This window comes from Apis florea, unplaced genomic scaffold (assembly GCF_048593485.1).
Source record: "Apis florea isolate Af1SG1 unplaced genomic scaffold, ASM4859348v1 contig_2492_pilon, whole genome shotgun sequence".
In the NCBI taxonomy this organism is placed as follows: domain Eukaryota; kingdom Metazoa; phylum Arthropoda; class Insecta; order Hymenoptera; family Apidae; genus Apis; species Apis florea.
The window spans coordinates 3,309,473-3,322,203 of record NW_028256593.1 but is presented as its reverse complement, the minus strand read 5'-3'; the positions used below and the strand labels follow the sequence as shown (position 1 = coordinate 3,322,203).

Below are 12,731 nucleotides of genomic sequence, written 5' to 3'. Positions count from 1 at the left end.
CCCCCACGCGCCTCCTCGCCAGGATATTTACACGCGCGTGCGCGTACGCGATTTCTTTTCATTCTTCTCACTTTCGAAGGTCGGTCTCTCTCTCTCTCTCTCTCTCTCTCGTACACAACAAGCACAAAGGACACGCGACGATCGTTCCACTTACCTATCTTACTGTTGGGACTGTAAGGATCGTAGCTGCTGGTGCTCATAGGACTGGCGTACCCGTTGTTGCTGTTGTTCGGCTGTTGCTGCTGGTGGGCGAGGGGGCTTGAGTGGGCGAGGGGCGGCTGCTGCTGCGACTCGGTTGCCGCGAGCTGTTGCTGGGGATTCGCGTAGACCACGTGCTGGGCCTGCAACGTGGCGGGCGGGGAGCCGGGGCTGTTCGCCGCCAGCCAGTCGTCGGATCTCGCGCCGCCCTTGGCGGCGGCGGCCGCCGCCGCGATCCCGGGGAAAAGGGCGCCGGTCGCGGCGGCCACCGATCCGGGGACCGCCGCCGCCGCCGTCGACGTCCCGGCCAGGTGTTCGGGCGTCTCGGCCTTGACCAGCGTCAAGGACGCGGCCCCGGCCACCACAGAGGCGATCGTCCCACCGACACCCACCACCCCCCCGGCGCTCGAGCCCCCCCCGTTAGTCGTGTCCATGCTGGAGTCGCTGGTGTCCATGCCGGACGTGGCCTGGTCCTGGCCTGCGGCTAACCTGGAAGTGGCTGCCAACACGACACCCCCCGTGCCGACCACCCCTGACGCCTCATCGTAACGCACCGCTACGCTCCCGCTGCTCACTGCTAAGCTGGCCACCGTGACGACCGGGTGCTCCCTCTTCCTCGCCCCCCTTCCAGATCTCGACTCCCCCCGAATCGGCACGCTGCTTCAACACCCAGGGGGGAGGGGAGGGGAGATGAGGCGACGATGACGTTTCTCGAAGGAGGGGTTGGGCTAGCGAGAAGAAGAATCTTTTCTCAGAGGGCGCTGGCTCTTCTCATCGATCGTCGATTATTGGTGTTGTTGCTGCTGTTGTTGTTGTTGTTATTATGCATGCGATTATGCTTGGTAGGTGTCGCTCGGGAGCGCGGCACTCCTATCGGCGGAACTCGGTGAATTCGGGTGGGCTCGGGTCGAGGGACTTCCTCTACCGCATCTTGAAGTGCGCCTCGAACCGCGGTCCCGGGTGCATACCGACCGAGTCGCTGTCTCGAGGTATCTGGAACGAAAGCACGATTAACGGTTAATTGTTGGAATTTCTTTTAACCGATTCTATTATAAGAAGTGTGTGTGTGTGTTTTTTTTTTCTTTTAAGCGATCTTCTTAACGATAAACGATTGTTACGAGTGTTTTCGAGCGGGAGAAGAAGAAAGGCGAGATGCGTTGGACAAGGACAGCGGTTGGCAACGGAGTCACGTGGAAATTGAGTAATCGAGAAAGAAGAGTGTTACGACAACGCACAAGTTGCGTCCCGGTCGCTCGAAACAATGCAATCGTTAAATTGATAAGATGCTCGTTTTTCTCCTTTTTTTCCCCCTCTCTTTTTATCGAGTAGTATGGAGAGTGAAAGTTGTCGTTCGATTACGTTCGTAAAAACAACGAGCAAAACAAAGTTGGCGCGATTCGATTGTTAAAAAGACACGGAAAATTCCTAAATCTGAATCGAAGAGAAAAAGAAAAAAGAAGCAGTTACCTTTCTCTTTAAATATCCATCCTTGGCAACGCCTATTTAAAATAACACCGTCCGTCTTAAAACAACATCTCCACAACGATCACAAATCACAACCACTTCTTCTCCACCACCGTAACAACATTCCAAAAATAATTTTTTCTAACAAAAATTATACGATATTCCATTCTGTGTACAACTTCACCGAAACTAGAGCGACGAGACGGAGAAAGAAAGAGAGAAAGAGAGAGAGGAAAAAATAATTGGTCGTAGAAGCGACAACTTTCGAAGATCGATATTTCGAATCTCAACGAGTCGTGCGGACCGCTCGCTCGGATCGCCGCGCCATCTGCCTCGACGAACGAGCCTCGAAACGAGACTAAAACGCGGCGGGAATCCCGGATAGCCCGTGAAATCCGGCCGAGCGACGGGGAAGAAACGTTGGCGAACAGGCGTGGAACGCGCGATACGAGTCGTATGGTGCGACGTAGTTGTCCAAACCGTCCCCTCCATGGCGCCCCATAGGCCTTGAAATGGTGACCAATCGCGGGACAACGCGAGAAGGCACTGGGTCCGCGCGACTTTCTACGCGCCGCTGCCCTCCACGCTGGCCCCGAAACGACGATCGGGAATTTCGTTTACCACCCTCCTCCTCTATTGTTTACCGTTTCTCCCTTCCCCCTCGAGAATGTATTTTAATTCTATTTTACATTTCTCTTTCCATTCTATTACATATCTTGCAAATTGTTTGCAAATCATCTCTATTGAATTTAGTTCTTATTGGAGGAATTTATGTATCTTTGTAGAACAGACGAATCGAATTAATTTTATAAGGAATTAATTTTTCGTAAGAATGAAGGCGGAAGATTGATTTTATATAATTGTCAAGGATTAATAGATCGTGGTTTCAGTGTATATACCGATTCGGTATCCGAAAACAACGATTTATTAATAACCGTTGTCATCTGGAACACGCACGGCCGACTTCTGACAATAGCAGTCCTGACGGGCCGTGTGTCATCGGCAGAACAACCGAGTTTCCACTGCGCGTTGTACGACTAATCGATTATTAAGCACGGCGCATCGGCCAAATCCTAATATCCTATAATGTATTTGGATCGACGGATTCTGGTCGAAAGATTGATCGACGAGATCGTGGAAAAAGAAAGGAAATTTCCAAACTTGAAAAGAGAAAGGAAACGAAAAATTCCATTCGAGAGAATTCCAACGAAATGAAAATTAAAATTTGAAAATGTCTCTGTGATCGTTCGAAAGAAAAAGAAAAAGAAAAAAAAAAACGCTTCTTCTATCTTATTTCCAAAAACGAGTTCCTTTCAAATCCGGTTATCTCTAATTTCCAAGCTCTGGGAAGGCTGCACACGTAGTATGCAAATTAGATCGAACTCCATGACCAGATTCCCTCCTTCTCCCCTGGATAACATCGGGGGAACGGGGCTAGAAAGTTCCGAAAGTGCGTCAAGAGGGGATGAAAAAGGCGAGTAGTAGTTGTACAGTGCTAGTGGAATATCGATCGTCTACGCCCCTTCCCTCTTGGCGCCCAACTCACGAGAATTCTGGGTAAGGAGGAGGGGAAGGGGAGGGGGGACAGGGCAGCCTAACCTTCGACACTAACCCTGACCCACCCCACTATAGTCCCGCCCGCCAATTCCTGCCTTCCTTTCGCGACGCTCTTCCGCCTTTCTCTATCTCTCCATCTATTCGATTTCCCGATATGCCTTTGCACTTTCCTTTCGCTCGTAGAAATATCGTAGAATGTTTTTGGAAATTTTTCTAACAAAATTCTCGTTTCGAAGAAAAAATTATTGTATTTTTTAATTTTTTTTTTTTTTTTTTTTTTTTCTCTTTGGAATTATCTCTCGAAATTAGGTTAAACGAAACAAAAGCTCGCCTCTCGAAGAATCTTATTTCTCGACATTCGAAGATAGATTAAATGTAAACGTAATTCGCGCGCTTTAATCTGGTAAAAAGATTTAAATGTTCGAGCAATCCCATTTCACTCTTCCTACTTCTCTCAACTTGGATCGAAAGCATTTCTTTCTCGAATTTCTGGAATCCCCGCCTGAAAGCTTCCCCCGCTTCCCACCAGGCGGCGCAGCCGTCTCTTGCTCTTCGAAAGTAGTCGTCTAACCTCGGCCGTCAACTTTCTTTCTCGAACTGAAAACCAAGGCTGGTATTCAATTTCCAATAATTGCGGCTGTAAAGAGGCCCTTTTTCTCGGCGAGCCTCTTCCGTTTTCATCGTGAAAGCCGGGCGAGAAACGGCATCGCCACAGCCGCTCGTATCGAAACACGTTCGGATATTATTACGGATATTGAATTCATGTCGGGGTTGGACGTGCGCGTCGAATCGTAAATTGAACGGCGCGGCGCGGCGTGGCGCGGCAGTCGGAGCGCGCCTGCAGGATGGCAACCGGCCACCACGTTACGCCACGCGAAATTATATATCAACAGGTAGCCCCTCCCCATTTTTCTCGCATTAACGCTGTCGAATCGAGCGAAATCCTAGTCCTGATTCATCTTCGAGTGGATTATTCACAATGTAATCAGCTATCAAAATAATTGAACGTATTCTGGAAAAATTATACGTTTTTTTCAATTGACAAGGAAATGATAACGAAAACGAACAATTATTAACGAAAAATACGTGTATAATTGTTTGTTTGTTTATTTCTTCTTTTCTTTTAAAGAATTTATGAGAGAATGCTCGACAGAAACACAACGTGTAATTTGGATCGACTACCACTTAATCTTTTAATTCAGAATGATCTAATCACTCGTTCTAAGATGAAATTAAACAACTTTTGTTTTGCACAAAATATTACATTATTACGTGTGTCTGTAAATAAAAAAAAAGGAAGAAAGAAAAAGAGAAAAGGCGTGAAGTATCGAATAGAGGAGAAGGGGAGAAAGTAAGGGAAAAAAGTAAAAGTAAAAGAAAAAGCGAGGAAACTGAAGGAAAAATAACGTTAGGAACGCAAACAGGACATCTAGGTCAATGCCTGGCCTAGCTCTAGGATGCGAATCCCAGCTGCGACCTCCGAGCAATAAATCCCTCCACCCTGCAACTCCACCTCCAATCGAGCCATGAACTCTCCACGAGCCACTGGAGGATGCAGGAGGTCGCATCCTTGTTAACTCGACCAACTTTGATGAAAATACAAGATACCGATACAAGATTTTGAAGACTTCTTTCAACTAAAAATAACAATCGAAGAAATGACAGGACGAGTCACGAATTTCTTCGATAAATAGGCACACAATTTCTAAAAATCCTTTGTCGAAGAAAGCAAAAAGTTTAAATCACGTTCTGGCCGTTAAAATGCCAACGCCAAGGCAATTTTAAAATTCGAAATTCTCCGAAGCCCCCTCAGGCTATTGCTTCCGCGGTTCTACTTCATCGCAAGGAGAAAGAGAGAGAAAAAAAGGGTTCATGGAAGGCGGCCACCAGCCCAGGGCTAGAATCTGCAGCAGAACGAGCACTTGGGGGAGGTTTTATGCTGCGAATAAGTACGCAGGACCCGGCGAGGATAGAGAAAGCGGAGAGAGAGAGAGAGAGGACATCTAGGTCAATGCCTGTCCTCGCTCCAGGGTTCGTATCCCGGCTACAACCTCCGATCAACACCACCCACTCAGCCAGCAACCGCCCCCCTGCGTCGAGATTCTGTCGAACCATCTCCACTGCCGCACATCCGTATCCTCGAATAGACGCCATAGTCGAATCTCTACGGGGTGGGGCGGAAAAATTGCATCGAGGAGAAGGATGGAATGGTCCCTTGAAAATGTGAAAATGACGCAGTTTCTGTTCCTCGAAGAGGAAAAAACTTTGTCAAAAGCCACTCGAAAACACGATTCATCGACTCTCGAGATAAATTCGACGATCTCTTCGATATTTTTTTTTTATATATCTTTGCGTCGAGGAAAAAACTTTGCCAAAAGGCATTCACGGTTCTCAAAAAATTCGCTCGAAAACACGATTCATCGATCTCGAGATAAAAGATGTTGGTGGCACGTCGAAAGAGAATTCGAAATTTATTTGCTACCGCGCGTCGTGTCTTTCACCCCACCCGGTATAAAGGCGTCTAGGCCTCTCCCTCTCGCCGGCCAGTGTCTCACTCTCTCCTGGTAACTAGGCCATCAGATCGATCCTGCACCGCTGCAACTATTGCCACCACCACGCCAGTCAGTTCGTCGTCTCAAGTTTGTCTGGCTTGGTCTGGGTTAGGTCTGGGTTAGATCCACTTCGAGGCCACTCCAGACCTCGGATTCTGGCCGCGGAGGAATCGAGAAGGAGAGTCTGCTGCCTGACAAACTGCACGTTTCTTTTCGTTACAAATTTTGACCATAAATCGACTCTCGATTTTTGTGTCACCCGTTATAACGATGCTGGTCCAAGCGAAAGTTTGGAACGAACGATGATTATTTTGGAAAAGTTGGTCTCAACTTATAAATCGAGTTTGTACAATTGTGAAACGTGTCGATTTGAAAAAAATTATTTTGCAAATGTGACGAAACACTTTCGTTCGAATTTTATCGAGAGAAGATTAGAAAGGATTCGAGAGGGAGAAGCAATCGATCATGCTTAGCCAGGCCGATCGATTTTTCCTACGTTCGTGAAGATCTTATCATTGACCTCGATCCCGAAACGGCAAAAGATACCCAAGTCTTTTCGTCCACATTAACTGTTGCACAATCATTATACCAATTAAACGTTTGAAAGAGAGTTCTGTTTATCTTAAGGTCACGAGTTATGCGATTTTAAACTCTTGCTCGTCGTTTTTAATTAAGCGTCGATATCGAGGAATTGGCTTCTGTTTGATCAAACTTGAGCGAGCTACTTAACCTCTTGAATTGACTCTCAATAGCTCAACCTAGAGATCTTATATCCTTTCAAGTTTCTTAATTTCGTAAAATTTCAGGTTTTTTTATTAATTTTCAGTGATCTCGAAAACGATCACTGATCCAACTTGGCCTCAACTTCTCTCTACCTTCCTAACATCGAGAAACAAGTTTTCCCAGACAACTTGCATGCACCTCTGAACGATCGATAACGATCGACATTGATCGAAAGGCCTGATGTTTGCACAATCCAGTCCGAACGTGTTCGCTGTCTGCTGACCCGCAAGTAGGTCGCGACAGCCTCCATTTGAAAGTTCATGGTCCACACTACGAAGGAAACACAATGGACCTTTCCTACCTTTGACCTTTGCCGATCATCATCTCCAAATTCGCCGATATTCCTTTCCTTTCGTGAATTAATAATTACAGGAAAAGAACAATTCTCTTCTTCTTTTTTTTTAGCTTATCTTTAAAAAAAAAAATTACAAAGTTTTATTACAATTGGCGCGATTAGCCGAACTCGTTTCGCTCTTCTCTCAGAAAATTTGTCCAACCGACTCGTCTTCGAATAAAATTGTCGCGATTTCGAGGCGCAAGATTCAAAGATCTTGATTCTCCGGCAGGGAAGTCGCGGAAAGGAAGGGAAGTGTTTAAGCAGAAACTGCTGAGCCACTCCACAGTGCATCAGAGAAGGCTCGCAACACGCTCTGCTGACTCGGGGATCTTTACTTTGTCTCTGGGCGAGTCTCTCGAGCAAAGTCAGCCAAAGTAACACGGTTTCTATTCAGACTTGGAGGGCCTCGATCGATGTCCCTTGAATGGGACAAGCCTGAATGTTTCCAAGCAGCTGCGCCTAATCGTCACCCATTTTTATTATTTTATCACTTTCCTCCATTTTCTTCTTCGATTAATCCTATGAATCCATTACAAAGAAAAAAAAGGAAGAAGAAACTGACAGAAATCTCAAGGTGACGAATACAGCTTGTCGATGCATCGTTTCACCTTTTTTTTGAAAAGGAAAAATTAAAGAAAAATTTAACGCAGGGAAGAGGGATTATTATTCCCAATCGTACTTCGATCGAAAAAATAAATAAATTTCACGAAATTTATTTACGCTCTTCGAATCGACCATTGTCGTGAACAAGTTGGTTAAGCAGAAGTAATCTCCATGGATTTTTGCGTGGGCGAATTTTCCATTGAAAATCGAGGAGAGCCGGGAACGTGGTTCGCTCGACGAGGAAGAGGGAGGAAGGCGGCCGAGGGATCGATTTCTCGCTTATTCCGCGGCTGCACCAGGGGTGCATGCGCGTTGCAAGTAGGGCAGAAGAGACGCTGACAACGACGCCATCGTCGAACGCCATCCGTCGCAATGAAAACGCAAGTGGGAGCCCGCCAGTGGAAATGGACGCGATTCGAATCGAAACACGAGTCGAGGAATTTTTCTTATGTTGTTTAAATTTGCATTGCTTCCTTTTCAATCCACGATTCCTCCTTTATTTTCTCGAATTTAATAGCATTCGGTAATGTATGGGGGATGGAATTATCATTATCGAGTTATCAGAGGTAAATTTCGATCACCCGGTACATTTGCGAAAGGCAGAGTAAGACAGCATTCGAATCCTTGGCGAACAGAGTTAAATTCTGGATAGGAACTGCAAGAGGAAACAAGACAAACTGAGAGAGAGAGAGAGAGAGGGGGGGAAAAAAAAGATCATTAAGACGAAAAACAGATTGAAAGGAAAACCGGTAGGGGACAAAAGATTCTAGCAAAGAACGAAGATCAAAGGCGAATTACCGGGACAGAGTCAGCCGAAAGAGGAAGAAGGGGAGAAAAAAAAAAAAGGAGAGTGGAGAGAAAAGCTCGAGAACAAGTCAATGGAACATAAAAACCGAAGTATAACACGTGTCACGACGATGAACAAAGGAGGAAGAAAAGAAATGTCTCAAAAAAGAAAACAAAAATAAAAAAAAAAAAAACGAAAGAAAGAATTGCAAAGAAAAGAAGAAAAAAATAGAACGTTCAGGCACATGAACGCTCTTTGAGGAAATTCTAGGTTAGGATAAAAAAAAAATCAACAAAAATAACATTACGTTATTTATACACACATTTTATTAAAAAGAATATCTATTTTTCCATTCCTCCTTTAATTCTTATGAATAGAAAAATGTTGTTTTCACCGAGGAGGGAGAAGAAAAAAATATTGGCAGGGAAACGGAGTTGAAAAAGGAAAGAAGGATGCGCAGAAACGAGGGGGGAAGGGAGGGAGCGATGGAAGAAGGCATGGATCCGACAAAAAACGTCGGCAGAGGCTCCTCGCGAGCGAAGCGTGGAGACAACGGGAAGCGGAAGGAAGGACGGAGATAAGCGGCCACTCTCTCTCTCTCTCTCTCTCTCTGTCAATGCACAACACACATGTCGATCTAGTTCATAGAACAAGGCTGAATGCCAAGTCATACGAACGCGTGTCACGATGAGGAGGCGAGGAAGAGAGGAACGTCGCTACGAGGATATTAAAACGAATATTCGATCCTTGAATTACTGTCTTTTTTTTTTTTTTTTTGTTTTATTATTCAGAGAAAAGGAATAATTTGTTCGATATTTAAATCGTATCGGTTATCATCGAATCGCGATCGATTGCTCTCTCGGGTTAAATAATGACGAGTGTGTAAGAAAGTTAATTTGGCGGGAAATTTGAATCGGATTACATCGAATATCCGCGAGGAGTTTTCATTCTTCTACGAGCCACGACTCGATCGGGTTACGCGTTAATAATAGCGCCTTTGATATTAAAATAACTCGGTGACGCGACATCATTGGTCCATTCGTAGATCACGGTCAAGGACACTCGTTACCATCTCGCGGCAATTCTTTTTGATTCCGTTTAACGACAGAACTCTTTCTCCAAGTCTCTCCGATAAAATCGTTAGACGATCAGGTTATGTACACGACGATTGTGTTATATTTTGTGAAACCAATTTTTATTTTCTTAATAACTTGCCTTTGCTTTTATTATTAATCGTTCAAGCTCAAAGTTAGTTAGCTCGAAATTCATCGAATCAACACATCAATTATTGGATCAATCGGTATCCGTTTAAGAATATGGAATATAAATTGTTCGAAATTGAAATTTTTTTTAAGAGAAACGAGTCGATGGCGAAGAACGAGCTTACTCCCTTACGTATTCTTATCACGTTCAATTGATAACACGTATCACGCAATGCCTCTTGACCGATATTATAAAGTTCCTCGATCCGAGAAATTCTTGAACTTGAGGGAAGGCCTTGAACCGGCCTTTCAAAAATTGTGACGTGAATGAAATTTCACGAGATTGAAACGACGCGGATAAAACGCGATGAATTCGAGAATGGATTTTTGGTTTACCGAACCGTATCGAATTTCTCGACTAATGGGAACACGAGGGAGATTGCCAGTTTCGTTACACCGAGTCGAGAAATGCAACTGAGTCTCCACACCTCGAAATAGCGCGTGCATCATCTAGCTTCCAACGCGGCCACGAAATACTTCCCAAATTCGTGATTCCCGCAAAATTATTAGAAACTGGAGACAGATATCCAACTTATAAATATATCTTAGCCCGATTATAAACTGGAAAATAACCGGATGAATTGCAGTTTCCATTCCGCACAGACACGATTTTGTAATAAGCAAATTTCGCAGGAGTAAAATTGAATTCGAAATTATAGCCAAAAATTTCAACCTTGAAACCAGAAACAATACTCCCGTATTATTTTATATTTGAATTATAATACGATTGTCAATTCCAATTCTTTAAATACACTTTTCACAAAAGGATTTCATTCTAACCTCAATTGAGATTTTTCGTATTAAAACTATCTCTATTAAAATTATGGCAACTTTCTTTCGCAATTTTTCCTTCTTTTTCGAACGAGTTAAATATGATCGTTATGCAAATATCATCGAACGATATATGGTATCCTAACCTATACACACTCGTCCAAATGAAACGGAAAGTTCCAGTAACGTTGAACCAAAGTATGTTTAACGATCGAAAAAGCGATTATATTTCCTTAGATTCGTACAATTCTGGATGGAAATCCAGAATATTGAAATATTGAGAATTAATTTACGAGAGACAAACGCATCGAACGCGTGCACTCGCGGAATTGGTTACACGATCGAAAATAGCACGTGTTCCGAAAACATTTATAGAATGGGGCTCTTCCTCGATGCTCTTTTCAATCATCGGCTCGAATCATTCTGCAAATGCGTTACAAAAGAAAAAACAGATATATCGAATTTATCAATTTAGCTTTCCTCTAATATTACTTTATCAGAATAATACCTTCATTTTTTGATCTCCATATCCTCCATATATACGTATATATGTATAATAATTGTTGCATGCCGAACGATTGTGAATCATAGCCGAGTGTAAGATTCGTTGTTTGTTAAAAAATCATCGAGAAACGAAATTATGATTTCCCTTCGTTTTTTTTTTTTTTTTTTTTTTTTGTTACCAGATGATCCAGAGGTTTGTGGTCGAGGCCCGTGACAGGGCGGCCAATATTACGAATGCAACTTTCCCATCTGTTTTTAAGATTTTACGAGGAACTATAAACTTCGTCGACCATACTCTGGCAGAATTATTAGGCTCGTTAGAGCAAAGCCGCATTAAAGAAGCGAATTTGCGACCGGTCGGTCGCAATTTATCGATTTCACGGGAGCTTACGGTAAAACGAGTCTTGGCCTCCGCTCTGTCTGGGAACCGGTCAAAAATAATCAATTTCGATGGAACAGTTGCAGCATAGCCTTTCGCCTTTCATTTTTACGATGATCGATTCGTTAAACATCCATTCAAAAGATTCTATTTTAACCTCTCTTGGCTTGATATCGCGTGTTACACGACTCCGCGCAACCAAAAGTTCCCTAGAACAGCCTAGTTCCAAAGCATTGCCTACCTATACTCATGGTATAACCTTGCTTTCAGAGAATAACGCTCCCTGGTATAATACTTTTCAACTAAATCACCGCAATCGTTATGCGGTATCGGAGAGGTTAATAATTATACTCTAGAAAAATTTCCCAAGGTAGTTGAAAATTGATTAAAATATCGTGTGCGAAAAATTCGTCGAATTAACAAGCGTATCGAGTTATTCTGTAACAAAGAAAAAATTTTCTTCTACGGGAGGCGCTAATTTGAATATAATAGTTCCATCAAAGAACGCAGGACGCATTTCTTAGAGAACAGCGCCTCTCTGTATAACTAACAACTTTGTTTCGAAAGAAGAAAAAAATTTCTGAAACAATCCTAACCCTAAAATTTTATTCCATGAACGGAGAAAATCCTCGAGACGGGAAATCAAGAAAAGGTAGACACGTTTCAAGGTGGAAAAGATAATCGAGTCTCGAGAAAGTTGGAACGAACGAACTTGGGAAACCGAGTAGTCGAGGAGAATTGATTCATTGACAGAATGGAACAAAAGCTCGAGCACGGTTTGTTTGATCGGCTACGAAAATTGTGTCGAAACGGCGCGACGAGGTCAAGAACCATGGATACGTTCGCTAGGACCTCCCGCGGCGAACGAATCCTCCTCCTCCTCCTCCTCGCCGCTTATACCCCCTTTGACCTGCTCCTCCAACGTTTCGTTCATTCTCTTCTTTTTTACGCGGTCGCACATGGCCGGGCACAACCGGCCGTTTGTGTACACTTTCGAGCACGTTGCTTCGCCTCGATATTTTTGTCTCGAAGAAATCGGCGGACGAAGAACGACATCGCGAAATAATCCGTCAATAATTCGTTCTTTTTTTTTTTTTTTTTCGAAAAAGTGATTTCAGTGGAAATGATAAATTTCATGGAAAAGTTGTGGGGTAATTTTGGATCGTTTCTCCATATTCAGAGACTTTTGTAAAATTTCTAAATGTGAAATTCCCTAGTATATTTGTACATTTTATAACGTTTCCGATTCTGAAAATTGTTTTCATCGTCGTATCTGTCATTTTCAAGTGTTTAGGTTCTAGGATACGTTGCTTTAGCACGAAATTTCTTAATTTCTGGACTGCATCCTAGTAATTTGTGTTTATAAAGTTTCCTCTTATCGGTCCTTTATGTATTTCTCTAAAATTTTCTTAAAGAATCTTGAACCAATCATTGATTAATCGTTCTCTCCATTCTCCTGTGTGTGAACACAGATTTAATTAAAAAAATAAAAATTTTCCTCGAGAGCGTTTCTCGAGGATTCAATCGTCTCGTA

At 43.5% G+C, this 12,731-nt stretch overlaps 1 protein-coding gene across 1 annotated transcript in view; it reads right to left on the bottom strand.

The window, feature by feature from the left end:
* Positions 1-12,731, bottom strand: part of Ecr (ecdysone receptor) — a 129,115-nt gene that overhangs the window by 67,791 nt on the left and 48,593 nt on the right. Inside the window, exon 3 of the mRNA XM_086906221.1 lies at positions 155-1,191. Coding sequence (XP_086762347.1) covers positions 155-653 — 499 coding nt within the window. The 5' untranslated portion in view covers positions 654-1,191. The remainder of the gene's footprint in view (positions 1-154; positions 1,192-12,731) is intronic.